We start from the raw sequence: 20,285 nt of genomic DNA, 5'->3' as shown, positions 1-20,285 counted from the left end.
CTACCTCGGGCACCCGGTCCCTACCCAGGGACTGAGCTCCTGAGCCCTATTGCTCTGCTTTATGATAAGGCCAAATCAGAGAGGCTATTACTCCTGCACCCGCTGCACACTGAGATCAGGGCAGCCATGGTGCTGACCAGGAAGGGGAACTGCAGGTATGAATCATGGTCATTTGGGCTTGGAGGAGCTTGGAGGGGTCTGGGGCAGAGGCCTGGGGTCACTCTGCTGCCAGCAGCAAAGGCAGGACGGAGCCTCGTGTCTCGCAAACTCACACCCTGAACAGACACCGCCCCACCCTCCTTTCACTTTGTACACACAGACACACACCTCAGATCCCTGGCACATAGCAGCAATTATAAACCGAAGTATTTTGAGGAAGCCTGCGTGTCTCGGCTTTATGCCCAGAAAAGTTTGCTGTAACTTTAAGGTGGGTCAGTGGGCGGGGTGTGGGAGCCTTGAGAGCCGTGGGCTTTGTTCAAAGCCTCGCTCCGGAGCGTGCTGGGTGCCACGCAGACCAGACGTTACTTTGTTGTTTAGCTAGCTTGAGTTTTTTGTTAGCTTAAGCAGCAAGTTCTTTTTTCCCCTTTCCCTGGCCCGGCGAAACTGCGGCAGGAATCCTCCAGCAGCTTTTGGATATTTTATCCTGAAGTGTTCCTCGTTTTGGTCCGAGATCCGACAATCGTCAGGAGACCGTCGGCCAGGAGCTGTGGGAGCCGCGGCAGCCACTCCGCCGGCCCAGACCTCGGGGAAAGCAGAACCAACAAGAGAAAGGACACCAAAATCCACCAGCTTTATCTACTAAGAGAAGGAGACCAATGCCAGCATTTCAGCAGGTGGTGTGGTGGGAAATGTGGTTGAGCATGGCTGAAAGAGCCAAGAGGGCTCTCTGGAAGTGTGCACTGGATGTGCTGGAGTGTACTGAGTTTGTTTGAATGGAGCAATCGCTGCTGGGGCTCACTGGGCACTGCCGGAGAGGACCAGGCACTATTTATGAAGGCAACATCCCACTAAATAGGCCCTGCAGAAAAACAGGGAGCGATGCAGCACTGTCACAGCCCAGGGCTTTGTTGTAGCCCCAAGCAGGTGTTGCATGACCTGAGCCCTTTGCAGCCTATTTCACCCCACCTTGCAGCCCAAAGGTCCCCTAGAGGGAGAGAGGCCTCCCTCTTTGCCATTCTGGGGTCCCCACCCCATGGCTTAACTCTAGCCTCACTGGGGGAACATCATGTCTGCCCCACATTGACTTCTGGGTTCATGTCCAGCCAGAGTCCTCACCTGCTTCACATCTACCTGCCTGGCTCTGCCCAGACAGTTTTGTCTGCAAAACATGCTCTATTCCTGCCCCATTCAAAAGGCCATGATGCAGGCACCTTTGCTATAAAATTGCATAGTCAGATAAATTCTTTGGAAAAGCTGTGGTCCCACTAAGCATCACCTGCACTACTCAGAAGGAATCTATCCTCTCAAAACCCTGGTTGAAACACCTCCACTTGGATCAGATCATGTCAGGGCTTGTCTGTGCAGATGACAAGAAACCTGGTGCACCACAAACCATGCCAAGAACAATTTATGAATTTATTTTCTCATTTAGTTTACATCAGCCCAACAGCAAACACAGATGCACACTCATGACCCCATGTTGTCCCAGTGTAGTCCTTGCTGCTGGACTACTCAGGAGGAAGGGCAAAGGGGCAGTAGTGAGGACTGCTGAACCAGGATCAGCCTGTACCACACAAAGAAACAGATTGTCCCCCAGCTCCAGAAACACAAGCATCGGAGAGAGTAGCTAAGGAGTTTTTATTCACAAGGAAAACAAAGCTCACTTCTGCAGGTCTCTGTCTCTCTAGGCTGTCTCTGCACCTGCAGGTTTTCATCAAACTTTCTGATCTTATCTTGATTCCTGCCACAATCACCCATCCTTGAATAGTCTCTGCTGAAGAGCATTTATCCATTAATGATCTTCTTGCTGATGTATCCAGGCATGGTGTAGACTAAAAGAACCAGGAAGATTGTCAGAACAGTGACAACAAACAGCACAATTATGTATCTCTTGTACCGCTTCCAGATAAAAAACGCAAAGGTCTTCATGGGATTCACAAACCAGTTGAAAGTTGTTTTGGGCCGACTAGAACAGGAAGAGAAGAATATATAAGCACATGCTCAATCCACAGACCATTACGTTGGCCCTTCTGCTTCGGTGTCCTGCTACTCTCATGAATCACTAGCTCTTCCTGCTGCTTCCAGGCAGGATCAGCCCAGGGGCTACAGTAAACACATTGCCTGTGGAAACACTAGAGACAACAGGATGGGACTCTGGAACAGTGCCCCAGTGCCCCCAGAGCTGTCCTTCACCTTCGTACACAAGGGATCCCTTCACACAGACAGATCTGACCATTGTACAAGCAATGTTATGGCACAGCTGCCTTGAGTATCACCCTTAGATCAATCCTGGGTCAGGTGCTGCAGCCTCAAGTCCTGTGGACTCACTTGAGCTCTGGGAAACTCTGGCAGTCCTGGTCCTGCAGACCCCAATGCCCAGGACCCCAGAGATTGATCTTGGCTTCCAGACAAGCCAATACTCCTGGTTTCCATACAAACTGCTGCTGAGAACATGGCACTGTCTGTTCAACCTAAAGGCGATAATACATATACTCACTTGGGCTTCTCCAGGGGTTCAGGCCCTTTTCGGCCCAAGCCAACAGGACTTTTGTCAGCCTCCTCCACAGTCAGCAGCTGGAACTCTGCTTCCACCTTGCCCTGGAGGGACAATATGTCTGAGCCACAGTTGAATGTGTTGCTTCACAAACCAGCCCAATGACCACACATCATGCCACAACTGGGTATTTTTCTCCCAGTTCCACTTAGAGATGGCTCAGAGCTTTTTTCTCCATTGGCTAGAGTCTTACTTCACAGTCAGTGGAAACTGTGGCCTGGTAAGAAACTGTTTGCAGACAAGGAACTGTATTTTAATGAACTCCCCAACTACCTGATTTGTCTCTACCCTCCCACAGTGGCACTGAGCAAAATTCACCCTTGGAGACACACAGTGGTCCAGTAGCAGGAGTATCAGGAGCAAGTCTGTCCCTGGTCAGTTGGCACCTGCTTGTCTTGGGCAGGCAGAGACCCCCAGGACAAGCTTCTGCTGCTGTCCTGACTGGCTGATGGGGAGCCATATGCCTCTTGCTTTGGAGTAGGAGTGAGCAAGGAGAACATGGTCTGAAGTGTTTTAGTGGGAATACTAAATTCCTAAACCAATACAGCTCCCCTCATGGAGCTGAGCTCTATGGAAAGCTCAGAGGAATACATGAAGTCAGACACCTCTGCATGCCACAGCACCTGGTTTCTCAGGGGTAGACAAAGTGCTGGATCAGCAGTAGATGGAAGAAGTCTTCAGGATCCTGAAGAAGCTGGGTCACTGCTTCCCTTGTAGATTGTGTGCGCATAGGACAGGCTGCCATATCAAGGCAGAGGAAAAACACTGGCTGTGCTCACAGTGCAGCTCCCCACCTTACCGTCAGGAAATACTTGTTCCCACTGGGGTCTGTGAATTCCATGTCCTCTGGTCTGACTGAGCTGCTCCACTTCGTTTTCTTCTTCTTCTTCTTGTACTCTCTTTCCTGTCTCTCGTCATCTTCTTGATCTCTGAGTTTGATGAAGGGCCACCAGCCCCTCATGCGCTTATATCGGAAGATGGAGAATCGAGGTGTTGCATTCTCCTTGGCCATTTTGATGGTGCAATGCTCAGAGCTCTTGGCTGCCCACACCATGTCATGCAGCTTCAACTCGATGGAGCCTGCAGGCACAGGGAAGAGGAGACCACATGGTAAAACCTTGAGGTCAGCCCCACACAACATTTGGCTGTCTCTGCCATGCTCCCAACTGCCACAAGCAGGTCCCAGCTGCTGCAATTATTTAGCAGCACCCTGCACATTTACAGATGGAGAACCTGAAATTATGCATAAGAAATTACTAGCTTAGGAATTAGAGACTGAGAGGCAGAAGCCCCAGGTCTCATCTCATTTTTGATAAGGGCTGTTGGGTGAGTTCATATGGTGAGTTACTTTCACCCCGTTGTTATTATGTCCCACCCTGCTCTCCTCACATGTCCAAGATGATCTTCCTCTCTAATTCCTGGAAATGTCAGTTAAACTTATAAAATGATAATGATTTAAAATTATAAGTGCTTTAAGGGTTTCAAGTTTATCATAGATCTGCAACAGCCTCAGTTCATCTCCCTGTTTGGTCTTGTGCCTCTGTCCTGCTCGGAATGAGCTCCTGTCCCACTCTGGCACTGAGCCCTTGCAACAAAACCATCTTACCACATCCTGGTCTGTACTGGTTAAAGCAGACAAGGGATGTGAATGTTCCCTGCTCATTTCCAAGTGAGACTGCATCTAGATACTGTGCCCAGTTTTGGACCCCCAATACAAGAAAGGTGTCAACTAAATAGTTTTTATTGGCTGAGATAGTCAAGTGTGTAGTAGGTGCCACAGCAAGAGGGGTGAGAGACACATATACGTTCAGTCCAGAGAAGAGGTCAAGAGGGTGATCTTACTGCATCCCTCACAGCCAAAAGAAAGCTAGAGAGCAGATAAGAGCTAGACCCTTCTCAGAAATGGATAATGAAAGCACCTAAGGCAACAGACACAAAATGCTGCAAGTAAAAAAACCTGAGAATTGTGAGAAAGGTGCAGCCAAGAAAAGGGTTCCAGAAGCATGCTAGGAATCCATCCTTGGAGATAATCAAAACCCACCCAGAAAATGTCCTAAGCAACCTGACCTACAGTGCATCCAGCCCATCTTGGGGCAGGAGATTGCAATAAACCCTGCAGAAGCTTCTTACTGTCTAGAAGTTCCTGAGATTATATATGCCAGCAATCATTGGAATTGTTAATGCTTTCTTCAGTGCTTCAATTCCTCATGGCTGAACCACTGGAAGAGCCTCTAGCAGTAAAGCCTCTTAAATACACTATGAAAGGTGAAGTATAAGGAGAGTTTAAACATGCCCAGGAGATAGTAGGGGAAAGGGGCTGCTTTTTAGTAGGGAGGTTAATATTTGAAGAAGGGAGGAACAACTGAACAGAGTGCTATAATCTTGGGGATCACAGCAGAAGTGGGAGACAATCAGCAGTACTTGTGCTAGCATAATATGTGGGGAATCACCACTAGCTCTGTTTTGGCACTGGGCCTTGCTGCATGCCCAGCTCAGCAGGTTTTATTACTGGGAAGTTTCAGAGCATCCAGGGAGCTCTGAGGTCCCAGCAACTCAAGTGACAATAGTCTCACAAAGGTTGTCTAGTCTCACACAGGTTGTCCCTGTTCCCACAACATAAGGTCCTGGGAAAAGTGTTCTTAAGCCCAGACTTTGAGATCTGCATATCTAAGAGCACAGAAAACAAGCAAGTTTATTGGAAAGGTTGTGAGGAAGCAGAACCTGGAAGTCCTGTGATGTGACAGGCCCTGAAAAAATACACCAAGGCCCTGGGACAAGCATGTAAGTGCTACATGTCTGTGTAGGGGACGTGCCTATCTCCAGGCTTTGTCTGTAGCTCAGGTGTGAAAAACCAGCCCAGATGACTGCTGAGCTGAAGAGTTTGATCTGATGGTCCTAGTGTCCCTTCTCAGACAGCTGAACCCCAGGGAAATGCTCCAGCAAGGTAAGGGACAAGTCACCCCACTACCAGCAGGTAACACCATACCTAGAAAGTCATTAGCTGAAATCCTGTCATAATCCCAGACCTGGAGGACCAGAACAGCCGGTTCCCGAAACTCTGATTCCTCCATGGAGAAGACAGAGTCCTTTTTCTTGTAGGTGATCTCCTTCTCAGTTGGGAGATAATTGAAGCGGAAGATGAACCTCCAGTTGAAATTGCCTTCCCCAGTCAAGGAGTTAAAGTGAACATCTGTCTCCTGCTTGTCATGGTCAAGACCTTTTATCCAGCTGCAGGAGAAACTCAGTTATCCTCTACCCTTGTCAGCCAGCCTGAGAGGCAGAGCAGAAGGATGGAAGCACTGATAGCATGGAATAGCAGGAAAGGATCAAACCAGAGCAACACCTGGACAACATCTCTGGGGCTAGAGCAGCCCATGAAGAGGACTGGAGTAGGCACCTCACACCAGAGGTTCAGAGGAGGCAAGTGAGCATGTGGGCCAGGGCAGGGAGCAAGGCAGCCAGGCTCTGGCCTCCCACTCATTCCCACCAGACCTTTTCACATAGATGTCACTGGAAGGCTCTCCTGTTACTGGGTTGACATCATCAAGGATCACATTTTCTGTGTTCCAGATAATCACACGGAGCTCATAGCTGTGGGAAGGACACAGAGGTGAGACACATGCCCTTGTCCCTGGTGCATGGGAGGGCAGATCAAGCCCTGAGCACAACGCCAGAGCAGCAGGACTTGAAAATTCCCAGCAGTGTGGTTCCCCCTGCTCCTCTCGCCAAACACAGCCCAGCAGTCTCACTGCCAGGCACAAAACCCTTTCTGGATACTACAACCCTACAAGACAAACACCCACAGTCAATACAGGTAGCTTTTGCAAACCAAATCCCTGTTGCATGGGAAATCCACCCTGCTCTACTAAGCCATAGGAGCACAGAAAAGCTTAGGCAAGAAGGGATCTCTGCAGCCTCTGCTCCAAGCTCTTGCTCTAGCTTCATAGTAGGTCAATTGTGCAGGGCCTTGTCTGTATCAGTTTTTAATATCACCAAGGATGGACATCCCAGCACATCTGAGTCAATCTGTTCCTATTCCAGGGTAGCTTCACTCTTACTGGGAAAATATTTTCCCTATAGTCAGCTAGAGTTTCCCTTGCTGAAATTCATGTTTATTATCTCTTGTCCTTTCAGGTGAACATCAGAGAATAACCTTGAGATGGATCCTCCATCTCAAAAGTACCATTAGATCCTTGAAAACAGCAGATTTCCTCCTTCAACTCCATTTCTCCAGACTCCCAAGGACATCTGTCCACTAGCCAGAATAGAGTTTGATGAGTAGCTCTGGCCTGGGTTTCTATTACGTTTATGTCCAGCCATAGAGACATTGAACTGCCCTTCCCCAAACCTTTGTGCAGCTGAAGCTCTTAGGGCCCAACATGATACACTCAAGAGAACATCCTGTGGTCAGAATTGGAGGAAAGAGGTCTACATGCCACACTAGCACTGACCCTCAGCCAGTGCCCTGTGGCACATCCCACCAGCCATGGCAAGGGACATTGACCCTCCCTGCAGCCCACCAGCCCCAGGCCTATCCCCAGAGGTGCTACCTGACAGGCAGTCGTGGTTTGATGTTGACAGGCGGTGGTGCAGGGACATCATTTGGAAACATGTCAATCCACATGTGCAAGGAGCCCTGACGAGAGAAGAGAGCAAATACACTTCAAGAGACAGACCACTCTCCAGCTCTTCAAGGAGCAAAGGCTTGATCCTGCAAGGAAAGTTCTCATCAGAAAGCCCCTGCTTGGTTGTCTCCATTCCCAGCACTTGAGAGTGACATGAGATTCGATTTACACAGGGAAAAAAATTAAGGCTATGAAAGACTGCTTATTTCTGCTCCAAGAAAAACAACTTCACCTACACTGAATCCATTTCAGAGGTAAACATGTCCCTCTGTCTTAATAAGGAGCATATGGTAATGCAATGCTTAAGCAAAACCAACAAAACTAAGAAGTGATAGGTCTGACTCATGCATTTTCAATGCCAAAGAAAGCCAGCATGACTGCAGGACTCTGCTTTGTTCAAACCTCCAGTACCCAAGAGAACAGGAGATTTCAGTGCAGGACACTAAAACGGTGAGTTCAGATGGCTGCATTGCACAAAACTAAGGATGGAGAAGACAAGGGTGGAGAACAAGGTTCTTGCAAAACAGCAGTGATAAGGGACAGTGCAGAGGAGACAGGTAGAGGCAAAGATACCATCACCCATGGGGTGCATGGTGGCAAGGCTCAAAAGCAGAGCAGATCTATTGCCACCCACACAGTATCCTCATTGGAGCCAGTGCTAAATGACCTGTGGAGACAGGAAGAACTCTGGGTCACCAACACTGTGAACACAACATCAATGGACAGAGTTTCCTTGAGGAAAGGGTATTCAGAAGCATCATGAGAGGTCAGAGGGTAGGTGTGGGCAAAGGACAACCATGGCCAATGTCCTCACTTCATAGCTGGGCCAGCCATCCATAGACACAGCTCCAGTCACCCATCCAGGAAGGGGACAATATGTAAGATTCACAGGCGACCAGACAGCTGGCTAGAAACCCGTTGTCCAGAAGGTCCTTCCCTGAAACAATGTTGAGGTTTAGCATGGAAACACATCTCACCTGCACAAGCCCGGGGTTCTCCGGGTTGTACAAGGACCGGATTTCCACATGCTCTGGTACTAGCTTGTACCCATATCCTGGCATCTCTTCCCAGTGCTGCAGGACGTACAAAGCCTTATGTTCAACATCCAGTGACAAGTTCTCATCTGCCACTCCTCTCTTGTTCCTCACAGAAGCCTCTGCAGCAGGACACAGCCAGGGAGAAAATGAAGGCTTCTGGTCAGCAAGAGTCATGTCAGGACATCAGTCACTATCACAAGTAACAGGAGATGATGGACTGGGCAAACAAGCACCTCTCCAGAAAAACAAATGGGGAGAAGCAGGACGGCAAAGATGAAGGGAGTGAGTTCAGTATGTTGCAGTGATGACAGAAATGGCAAGCAGAAAAAAAAACAAGCCAAGAGAAATGCAATGGAAAGGGCAAAAACTAATTTACTCTGGCCCTGGGAAAAAGATCCAAGGAACATTGAGGAGAACGTGATCCTCTGGGGCAGTTTAAGTCCCCACATCTCTGTGGTAGTGCCAACAGATCCATGGATGATTTTTTGCTAGAGAAGTGCTACTGGAAAGCATTACTTGCCAGTCTCAAGACATGCAGCTGTGCTCTCCGTTAATGAACACAATTAGTAATTGACTCCTTTGGCACAGCAAAGCCAAATGGCACTTCAAGACCAAATCTTGCTGATGGGAGATAAGCCAGAGCCAACAGATGAGGGCATAATGACCCACTCACTCCTGGGTTTATGGAGCACCACTGCCCCTTGGATATCAGTCTGAGACCTAAACCATTTCAAGCAGTGCTCAAGCACAGCAGAGGTTCACAGGGCACCAGCTGCAGCTGTGTTGGAACAAGAGCCAGCTGTCAGGGAACACCAGGAGAACACCTTCTTTCTCCCTCCCCAGCTATCCAGTGACCTGAAAAAAAGGGGGAATGGCTTCTGGAGGCTCCTTGCCCTCTCCTCAGTAGGATTTCTTTTCCCTTCTTTGCATAAGTCATAGAAACCACCAGAAAACTGAGGAACAGTTTCACTGAAACAAGGAGAAAGTAAAGTTGGCCATACATGTAGGTGTCCTCACTCTGAGCAGGTAAGGCCAGGGATCATCCTTCCTACAGGCTATATAGCATTCCTTGCAGTACTCAGCCATCCACATGTGGGCTACATCTGCTCTAGTCTTTCCTCAAGGTTGGATTCAATTGCATAGGTGTTGGCAGCAGCAGGGCCTGGCCTTTGCTGAGGGAAGATCTCCATCAATGCTGGTAGAGACTGTGAAAGGTTGATGTGTTCTTGGATATCTGTAGCCCTGGCTCAGGGTTTGTAATGCCAGGTAGAGGGAAAGAAAACAGCAAATGAGAAGCAGAAGCTGCCCACAAGGTGGATATCAACAATAGAGAGGGGCAGTGTGGAATCACTCAAGGCACCTGAAGCCACTGGAAGCACAGAGCATTCCTGGACAAAGCCAGCTAGAGACAGGAAAGAAGACTGAAAAAACACTCCCTTTCCCCTCCCCGCAACCCCAAAACACACCCAAAACAAAACAAAACAACATCTACAAACAAAAAAACCCCCAAAAACATTAAAGAAAAACAAACAAAAAATATCACCACAAAAAAACCCAACCCAACCAACCAAAAAAAAAAAAATTCACAACCCAAAAAACTGCAAAACACACATAACCACAAAGAGGACTTCATTATCTTGCTGCTAGTGATCATAAGCAGATGAAGGTACAGCTTTGTGATAGTGCCAGCCACCAGAATAAGTTGGCATACAGCAAACCTCCATGATCCGCACTGCTGTGAAAATAGGTTTACTTTATTCCACCCACTGCCGGGGAAGCCACTTTGGTATCTAATAGCCTGGATCACATTTTCTCCCAGTGCAACAATGTCCACTGAAATGAGGGCACTGAACCAAGGATGCACCTCACAGTGACCCAAAAAACTGAGCCGTGCAGGGCACCTAGTGGGGAAGCCAGCCTGGACACCTCAGAGGATTGTGGGCTCGCAGACTACCCACCAAAACATGCATTGCTGAGCACAGGCAGCTGCTTAAGGGACCAGTGCAACAAGCCCTCTGTACCTTCAGGAAAAGCCTCTGGAGGGACCTTGAATATTTTATTGTCCACTTTGATCTCCTCCCATCTGTACTCTGCAGCAGGGATTGAGTTTTTCTTGCATAAGCTATCCAAGATTTGTGTGGGTTTAAAAGCATCTCGCCACATGTTGTAGCCATTTCTGCATGGAAAAAGAAAACATCAGAAAATTCTTCAGCTTAAGTTTCTTTTCTAGGCTGTGAAACAGCCTTCCTTCCCAAAGCACAGGCTATATCACTAGAACCCTGCTCAGATTTCCACTGGGCTTAAAGAGGTTACAAAAAGTCTTAATGAATGAAAAGCTAAACAAATTCTTTCCTGACAGAAAACAAGCTGGACTTGCACCCCACAGAACTATTAGCTTCTGAGCAGCAGAAGCAATGCTAGGAGCAGGAGCAATTCTAGATGCAGCTCCTAAGTGAGAAAGAACTTTTAGTTGTGCTGGGTACTCAGCTCCATTCCCACAGCTGATTTTTCAGTAGCAGGGTAGGAGAAGAGAAATTTGCAGATATTTGGCTGAAGATCTGGAGAATCCATATGGAAGAAGGCCAAAGGAAATCAGATGTCCTGAGTGTTGCTGCTTACAAAATGCTGCCAGAGAAACGGCTGTACTTTCTGAAAGAGGTCGGAGTCAGGCAAGCACTTTTCTCACAGAACACCACTGTGTAAGGAATAGAAAAGGTTTTTTTGCTATTTTATGCAAGGTATATTAGATTGCAGTAAGAATTAGAGTTATCACAGGAAGGTGGTAGGGGTCAAAAGCAATAAAGTTATCCATGTAAATTGTAGCAAATCTGTGGAGCACCTGCAAATGCATATTCTGTCTCGCAGAACAGGAGGAGCTCTGTTACGCACATGTGGCAGGTGAGAAGAATGTCTATGGCCCTCATGTGTCACATTGGTACCTACAAGTCATACTGCATAGCCACTCCGCAGTTGGCCCTGTGCTTGCTGTAGAATCGATTCTCCAAGTCAATCTTGGTCTCCCCAATCAGATCATCAGATCCAACCAAATCATGATCAAATATTGCCACAGTGAGTTCTGATTCCATGGGAAAGGAGACTGTCAGCTCTACAACTCTGGACAGAATCGAACAGGGAAAACACAATTAGCAAAGAGGACGGAAATTAAACACATGCTCTGCTTCGATAATCCTATATTTTTAAGAACTGTATTTGACAACTTAAAGGCCTCTGATAAACTTTGGTTCTCTCTAAATTCAGTATGTGGCATTTTCGGTGTGCATGCTCAAACAAAGGAATTACTTTTCCAGGAATGTATGGCTTGGATAGAGGGCCTGGGGTTAGGGAATGCTTGGCATCCAATTTTAAATCAAGTCCTTGGGTGTGCTCGCCTCCTAACCCAAAGCATGATGGCTCCTGAGTTAGCTGGAGGCAAGAGACATGCCCAAGGGCTTTGTGTAAAAGCACAAGATTCTCCATCAGAAAGGAACAGAAGACCTTACATGCTGAACCACCTTTCAAGCCCCAGATTTGCACTGTTCTTATTAAACCCACTAGATGAAACCTTCTTGCATACTCTCCAAACACAGGATTGAGCTGCTTTGGGATGTATCGCTCCTTAGTGTCCTTCTGCTGCTTCCCCACAGTCACCACCACATAGGGATCTGCTTTGCCATTGGGGTCTGCTGGAGAGAGATTTGTAGCCTGGAATATATAAGAGATACTGCTGTACACAGCTGTGGAGGGCAACCTGAACAAGGAACACTGCACAGGCCTGACACCACCCAAGCCTGCTTGGTCAGGTCCCTCCAGCAACCACCCCAGCAGTGAAACAGGCACTCGATCCCACACAAATCCTCACTCCACAAACCATTAATATCTTTAGCTGTGGACCCACCTACTTGCTCATGATCTCAAGGCAGATGTGAGGAGCCAAGAAATGCCCATCTGCCCATCCTCAAGCTACAAAGCACGGAAGACTCTCCATGGACAGGACATAGGTGCCTTCCACTGGCAAAGGCTTCAAGCCAGCATCACATTTTTCACAAGTGCCACTGCTCACATTTACTGAGCAGAGAATGGCAGAAGGTCCATAGGGAGGGGAGAGACCGCCAAGCATTACTGTCACCTCCCCCAGAGACTTACCTTCACAATGTAAACTCTTACAAGAACCTTGATGGGTCTGTTCCTTGGAATGCCCTGGGAGACCTTGGGTTCTGTAACAGCTTCCTCACTGGGGTAGACATAGAAGGAGCCCTGCAGAAAACACTTTTCAAGGAACAGTTGGATATACATGGGAATATCTCAGAAAGGATTGGAGCCACCAGCTTCACTTGCCAACTAGAAAATCAAAGCCATTTCCCCCATGCAGACCACAGACACCCTGTGACCATGGGGACAGTGCTTTCCAAAGGTCAGATCATGTCCACATGGCCCAGGCAATCCCTGCTTGCAATTTAGGCTGCAGGCTGTCATGCCTCTGCCAATGTCAGATATGAGCACCTCTAGGCACTTTGGATTGCCAAAGACAGAGGACACCAAATGTTTTCTAGGGACAGCTACAACTTCTGTAGTTGATATTTCAGAGTCTTCAAGAGCTCCTGGATGGGAGGGTGATGCCTCTTTTAAATAAGTTTTCCTAACCTTAAAACCAGTGAAGCTTACTTATATAATACTTATATGCATATATGCATACTGGATAGACCCAGAGGCTGCAACCAGAATGAGTCCTTTATGCTTCATGCTTTCTCCATGTAGAAGCTAAAAAATCTAAATTGGATGGATTTATAAGATAAAAACAGTAGGACCAAAGTACAATTGCTTCAACAGGCACTAACAATACCCTGGTCGTGCTGCAGCCCAAAGTGCACACCCATGCACTCTGCAAGGTTTCACTGGTGTTGGCTTGCTCTGAAATACAGGTTATAAGGATCTTCTTCCACAAGCAGCACAAATGTCATCCAAATTAAACAGTACCTTGTACTTTCCCACATAATGTTCATCCTCATTTCCATCTTCATCTTCATTTGCTTTGCCACGATGAAGGGGGAAAATACACAACCAGTCTTCAAAATTACCAAACTCATATTCCAGCTCAGAGTTGTAGATCTGAAATAAGTAGAAAGTAATTGTGGGCCTTTTCTTGCCATCTCAAAGGAAAGGAGAGTCAGAAAGACCATCCTTTCTCTGCTTCAATCATTTCACCTAGTCCTACCTTACTTCTATATTACTCAGGGCAGGATGTTAATGATTTTCCTGCATGTCCCTAGGGCTAGCCTTAGATGTGGATGCACATCTCAGCTTGGCTCCAAGGTCTTACTAGCTCCATCAAAGGCAAGCAATGGTGTGGCCTCAGCACACACTGCAGGTTCTCCTCCCAGCATCACTTCCACTGCAGGAAGGTGAGGAAGACATGGATGAAGGGCCAGGGCTGAAAGTGACTAGGTCACCCCAGTTATCACCTGAAGGGTGGCAATGAGCTTCCTCTTGGGTTGAGCAGGTTCAGCTTCAATCACTGCCTCATCCTCTGCTTCCATGTCAATGGAAGATGCATTTAAATTCCCTCCATCTAGAAATGATGGTAAGAGATTAGGAAACACTCTGATTTTGCCCATCATATCAAGTGTCTCTACATGAAATCATCCCAGCCACAGTTTCTGCTTTCACCCAGGGCTTTGGCCTCTGTCACGACAACTGGAGCTATTGCTGTTTGTGACAGGTGTCCTTCCAGCATCTCCAGTTTCCCAGCACAGCATGGCTGGATGGGTGGTGGGACAAAAATTGGCACAGACCTACCTGCCTATTTGGCTGCATGGCTGCCATTTAGACAGGAATTGGGCAGAAACCAAATGAAGGAAGGTGGTTGGGCCACCTCACAGGTGCTGTCAGGGAAGGCACAGAGGAGAGTCCACCTTCCTCTTTGGATGAGAGCTTATTTGCTGGCCTGTTGGTTTGGGTGGCTAACTGAAGCATCAGTGCTGCTTTCGGCACAGCCAGCTGAAAGAGACTGTCTAGACCTTTCTCAGGGGCACCACCAAACCAAGGACAGAGTGGGTGTGTGCTTGTCTCATTTCACAAGGCTCCAGATCCCTCAAGCACTAATGGCATGCAGGTACCCTCAAAGTCTGTCCTTAAATTGTGATGATTTACATCATTTTTATACTTTGCACTTTCCCAGGTCAGAGCCATATGAGTCACTGCTTACACCTCTGCAAACCTGAACCTACAGCTGTAACACTATTCTCAGATCATAAAAAGATTGTTATTGTTGTCCATTTCCTCTGGTATCTCCTGTTACCTGATTCACCTGCACCCCACGTGAGTACCCCATAAGCACAGAGTGATTCCCAGATCCTGGACAGTTTTTCCTGTCCATCATCCTCTCTCCATCCTACCACTGCTTCCTGGTCTCACCTAGACAATCCCATGATCCCCGCAGATGATTTTTCTTCATTTTTCTCACACAGGAAAACACTTCCTTTAACACCATTTTACAAGACTCCACTATTTTCCAGGACTTTTCTGACTATTTTCCAATTTTTTTTCAGGAAAGTTTGGTGTTTTCAACTTGAAATAACCTGATAGCCCTTGTCAATGTCTTCGGCCTCTCTGCTCACTTTTATGTTGTTGTTGCTGAATGTTGCAAGGGTGTTGTCTGCATAGACACCATTCTCACAAGTCCAGTACCCTCTGGGATGGTATAAAATCTTGGTTCCCCCCACTAAAGAGTGAGGTATTGCTAGAGAGCTCACCTGCATCATTCAGGTCATCATTCTCAGCATCTTCCTCATCACTGCATGCCTGAAACACACACAGTCACCTCAGATCCGTGACATAAAAAGCTTCTCCTTCCAAGCACAGAACACTGACATTTTCCTGCCAGCAGAGTAAGTAAGACATAGCTGAAATCATTCTGCAATAACATCATTGCAGGATGGCATTCAACGAGTGTCTTAATGACTTTTTTCTTCTCCCCAGATCCTCCTTCTAGCTTCTTTTGATTGGAATTTAAGTTGACAGTGCAAGAAAGGAAATTTGGAGCAGACCTGCTCCTATAACACATACTAGTACATAACTAGGACAGAGTAAGCAGTATGAAAGTCCCTGTTAAAGTCAGCAACCTCACATTTTCAGGATTCCCTCAACAGAAGCTGCCTCATTCTCACACCAGCTGAGCACTGTGCATCAGGGATGTTTCAATACTCACCTCCTGGTGAAATCAGCCCACCTGGTAGATGCTTGATACCTGGCTATCTTAAATATGCTTGATACACTAAAATTCACATCTTCCTGCAGATCCATGCCAGGAGAACTCCTGTGACACTCAATATGGTTGAAAATATCTTCATCAGACCAGTGCAGCACATTTTCCCTTCTGCTGGCAGCTGTCACAAAATATTACCTGGTTATACAGCTCTTTCAGGGATGCATAGTACTTGGACCACCAATCCAGTTCTTCCAGTTCTGGTTTTTCCTCTTCATATTCATCTTCTTTCTTTACAAGCTTATTGATAGGAATTTTCTTCAAAGGAGCCTTGGGAGAAAAGATCACAGGTTTCAGAGGGAAGAAATGACCATCCAGGACACTCATGCACCCTCCTCCAGTGCCCTGGGAGCCTCTGGCAAAGTCTCAGCATTCAGGCACAGCACAGGAGGTGCAAAGCTACCTGTGGCTCCAGCTTTGTTCTTTGCTACAAAAGAAGCCATTCTCAAGGCATAGGGCAGGCCTCCTTAATGTCCCTGTGCCAGAGCCCCAGTACATTATACTGCCAATGAGCAGGCAGGAGAGAGGAGAATTTCAGTCCAGGAGAAGACCTGGTGGATGAAACCTAACACTGAATTTCTGAACTTTTTTTGTTGTTGTTGTTCGTAATCTACAGTTTGGCTTTACAAACTTCAAAATTTGTTGGGCCCAACATATCACTCACCTTCACAAAACTAAGGGGGAGAGTGCTGGAACCTGGGTCACCAGCTGCCAGTCCAATGTTTACCACAGTCTGAGATGGAAGACGGTGAGATGAGACATTGCAAGCTGAGATGAAAATAAAAAACTTAATGTTTCCATGCATTTATTTCTGCCCACTACTTCTTACTTTTGGCCATAGGAAAATCCTCCCTGTTAAAACACTAATCTGATTGATTTCAAAACTTTTTAAAGCAGACCCTGCAAAAATACTGCTGGAAATCCAACAACAGTACTGAGATTAACCACCATCATGAATATGTTTGTTCCTGACTCCCAGGAATTCATAATTATGAGATATACCCTCCCTAATCAGAAACAGCCACAGATGGATCAATCTTTGGCTGCTTCTTCATGCTTCCAGATCAGGAGTGCTGGCTATTGCTATCATAGAGCTATTTAGCTAAGCTATTACCCAATGAACAGACTTTGACCTGACAACATGAGAGAACTGAAAACTTTTCAATCCTTGGTCCTAGTGGACCAGCTTCCTAAAGATGAAGGTCTCATTGAGCAAATTCTTCCCTGTGAGGGTGGTGAGGCCCTGGCACAGAGAAGCTGTGGCTGACCCATTCCTGGAAATGTTCAAGGCCAGGTTGAACAGGGTTTGGAGCAACCTGGTCTAGTGGAAAGTGTCCATAATCATGGCAGAAGGTGGAACAAAATGATCTTTAAGCTCCCTTCCAACCCAAACCATTCTGTGATTCTATGACCTTGTGATTGCAGGGAGAGGATTCTGCTGCCTGGCTAAGAGAAAGTGGAAGAGCCAAGGATCTTTGCCACTGGCAAAACCTGCCTGTTGTCTCTGTGAGAACCTCTCCAAGAAGCTTACCCTTGGGCACATCCTCCGGTTCCTCTTCCAACTCTCTGGCAGAGAATTTCATCACATCGGACACGACATGGCTACCCACAAGCACAGTGCGCCCAAATGCACGCTTTTCCACCACAAAGATGCTGAGGGGAGGGTGCAGGTATACCTGCTCTGGGAGCTCCTGCAAAAGAATTATGCATGGGGTTCACAGGAGTAAAGGTGATCAACCTGTGTTGAGCTATCAAACTATGGCAGCCCTATCACATAAGGAGAAGCCTGCTGGCACCTTGCAGCTATGCCCAAAAATCAAAGCCTTGCAGTGACAGGCCATGGCTATGCAGTTCTTGGTGGGCAATTTCACAAAGGTTTTGTTCTGCAGCTGAACCATGTGGTCATGGGAGAGCAAAATCCTGGAAGCAGTTTCCCTCCTTCTATGTTGTCCCATGCAGTGAGGTGATGCAGAGTAGCCATGGTGTACCCTGGCATGGCAGAATCCACCTTCCCACTCACCACATCCATGTATTTGACCAGTTCAGTGAAGTTGGGGTTCTCTTTGTAGGATGCAATAACCTCTGACTCCACCTTCTTGCCAGCGCATTCAATGATCACCTGAGGCTCATCCACCTCAAACAAGTTCACTCTCTTCAGGTCCCTCAGGCCCCAGAACAGGATCTGAAGCACAACATGAAGCTACTGTCCGAGACATGCCAGCCATGGTACTGCCCATGCTACCACGCCCCCACCCACAGGACACAGTCCCCAGAAGAGGCACAAGCCTGCTCTCCCAGCTCAGCTGCCCAGCAGCTTTGCCTTTTGAACTACTCAGATGGTTTCCCCGTCAGGTCAAGCACTTCCATTTCTGGCATCTGCTCAGGCCTCACAGGCACATTATGCCATCAAACTGGACTCCCTCACCAAGCCCTGCCCTCCACCCAGGGGCAGCTTGAGGGGAAAGCCAGTGCAGCAGAAGGAGGCACACCTCTATGCGAAACTCCTTCAGTACTGGGCGGATGCCCTCAGGGATGATGAACCGTCCAGCACGGGGGTCTTCCAGGTAGTCTGGCTCCTTGGGCTCCACATCCTCAGGCACTGATGGCTGAACAGGTAAAACCAGGACACAGCAGGTGATGAAAATCACTTCTATTCCATGCCATGACAAGCCCACTCTCTTCCACCTTCTAGTTCTGTGCTCACAGGTTGTCCCTGCAGCCTCTTCTCATTGGAAAGCCGGATATGGCCTCCAACTTGGAATTCTGGTGGGCCCCATGCAACCAGCTCCTCACCCACATAGCTCTCCTCAGAGAGCTCACAACCATGTGCAGCTTTCTACAAGCCTGTTACCTCCAAATAGCCACTGTAATTGAGCTCGATCAGCTCAAAAGTGGCAATGAGCTCTCCCGCTGCTTTGCTGCCTCTGTAGAAATCAAAGAACTGCAGGGCAGGTTTGATGTATGGCTCATCAACCAGCTTCACCTGTGGGACAGCAAAGGCCTGCCCGAGGAACTCAGGGGAGCCCTGCAGGAAAGAGGGGAATGACTCAAATCATCCCTGTGGTATCTCACCACCTCAAAGACCACCACTAATTCCAGCCAATTTGGGAGAGTACAAAACTACTCTTCCACCCATGTTATCCTCTGCTTTGATTTTCTCTGCTCCATCCAGAGCTAGGAACAGATAAAGGCCTGTTTACAGCAGCTCCACTTAACTCCAGGTTCATCTCCATGCGGAACTCAGCAAACGGCCTGGCACCATGTACCAGAGGACATGAAAGCTAGATCAGGTTTTTCAGAGTCTCTTCCAGACAGGGTTTGAGTATCTCCAAGGATGGATACACTACAAGCTCTCTGAGCTACGAGCCCAGCATGAGTCCTACCTCTGTGTAAAAATAGCTTTCTTATATCAATATGGATTTTCTTCCTTGCCAGTTTGTGCTCATTGCTTGCTGTTGGGCCCCTTGGTACCTTCCATGAGAAATCTGAACTGAGCTTTTCTATCCTTTCCCACCAGGTAGCTGCAGACAGCAAAAAGACACTGGCTTTCTCTCAACCTCTGTCTGTAGGCTGAGTATACTCAGCTCTCCTCCTCTGTCCTGTGCTACATCTTGGTGGCCTCCTCTGGATTCATCCCAATATGACAGGGCTTGTCTTGTACTGGAACCACAGGAAAGCTGCTAAGTTACAGCAGGAGAACCTGGCGCAAGTTATGTCATTAGCCTTAGGATAGCAAAGAGGCTCTAGGAGACAGTGTGACTTTAAAGCACTATAACGAGAGAAAAGGAAGGACTGAGGAGGGATGATTGATGACATGTGAGGACACAGGGAAGGAATAGCCCTAAAAGCAATATCAGTTCCCCCAGGATATGAGCCCTCTGCAACGTGAGCCTGCCAAGGAAGCAGTTATAATGTTTCTTCAAATATAAGAGATCCTGGATCCAACAAGCACTCATTAGCCCCTGATGAGTTTAGAGTATCTCTGAGTCAGAAAATCTCAACCTCAGCCACAGTCCCCACAACTCACTATTACCAGTGGACCAGCACCAAGCTGTCATGGAAACCAAACAGAGAAGTCGCAGCACTCAGAGATCCTATGCCTTCCCTTTTCCAGAAACAACATAAGGAGGGCAGCACGGCCATACTTACAAATTTATTGTGGCTGAAAAGGTTGATTATAATGATGGGAGTCTCTGTTTTCAACTCTTCTTTCTTCCCATCAATAATGAGCTGGTCAAACAAAAGTAGCTCATTCCACATAGGGCTCAGTGTCTCTTCCAGCATCTGCAGATGGAGACAGAAGGGCCAAGTGTTCCACAGTCAGTAGAAATAAAACACATGCAGGAAAGAGAGGAACTCTGGGCTGATTCCCTCTCTCACACATCCACATGCAGCTGGTGGTTGGCAGGAGGGATATGGTAAAGTGTGGGATCAGCACTCAAGGTCAACTAACACATACCAATCAACCTTTGAGACCATGCTCAATGCCTGTCAAATATTCCCTGAACATAATCACACTGTTCAGAGCATAGATACCGGAGTCCTTGGAGATACAAAAGTTCCAGGAGGACTTCCATAGCACTGACCTTAAACATGTCAGTGAGGGCATGGTCATTTTTCTCTCCCCAAGTTCCCAAGATGACAGAGGC

At 47.5% G+C, this 20,285-nt stretch overlaps 1 protein-coding gene across 1 annotated transcript in view; it reads right to left on the bottom strand.

Moving 5' to 3' along the window:
• Positions 1-752: 752 nt before the first annotated feature.
• LOC139604313 (fer-1-like protein 4) overlaps positions 753-20,285 on the bottom strand; it is a 36,569-nt gene continuing 17,036 nt past the window's right edge. The window contains exons 20-40 of the mRNA XM_071455436.1: positions 19,786-19,920; positions 18,488-18,661; positions 18,126-18,242; positions 17,657-17,818; positions 17,168-17,327; positions 16,301-16,404; positions 15,775-15,906; positions 15,125-15,173; positions 13,835-13,941; positions 13,350-13,481; positions 12,519-12,629; positions 11,950-12,077; positions 11,319-11,489; positions 10,397-10,551; positions 8,316-8,494; positions 7,264-7,349; positions 6,206-6,304; positions 5,700-5,941; positions 3,513-3,793; positions 2,657-2,757; positions 753-2,125 (exon numbers count right to left, since the gene is read on the bottom strand). Of these exons, the coding sequence (XP_071311537.1) occupies positions 1,945-2,125; positions 2,657-2,757; positions 3,513-3,793; positions 5,700-5,941; positions 6,206-6,304; positions 7,264-7,349; positions 8,316-8,494; positions 10,397-10,551; positions 11,319-11,489; positions 11,950-12,077; positions 12,519-12,629; positions 13,350-13,481; positions 13,835-13,941; positions 15,125-15,173; positions 15,775-15,906; positions 16,301-16,404; positions 17,168-17,327; positions 17,657-17,818; positions 18,126-18,242; positions 18,488-18,661; positions 19,786-19,920 (3,006 nt within the window). The 3' untranslated portion in view covers positions 753-1,944. The remainder of the gene's footprint in view (positions 2,126-2,656; positions 2,758-3,512; positions 3,794-5,699; positions 5,942-6,205; positions 6,305-7,263; positions 7,350-8,315; positions 8,495-10,396; positions 10,552-11,318; positions 11,490-11,949; positions 12,078-12,518; positions 12,630-13,349; positions 13,482-13,834; positions 13,942-15,124; positions 15,174-15,774; positions 15,907-16,300; positions 16,405-17,167; positions 17,328-17,656; positions 17,819-18,125; positions 18,243-18,487; positions 18,662-19,785; positions 19,921-20,285) is intronic.

This window comes from Agelaius tricolor, unplaced genomic scaffold (genome assembly GCF_023055355.1).
Source record: "Agelaius tricolor isolate 1412-34295 unplaced genomic scaffold, bAgeTri1.0.p SCAF_49, whole genome shotgun sequence".
NCBI lineage: Eukaryota > Metazoa > Chordata > Aves > Passeriformes > Icteridae > Agelaius > Agelaius tricolor.
The sequence above is the reverse complement of the archived record's forward strand: the minus strand, read 5'-3'. Positions and strand labels throughout refer to the sequence as shown.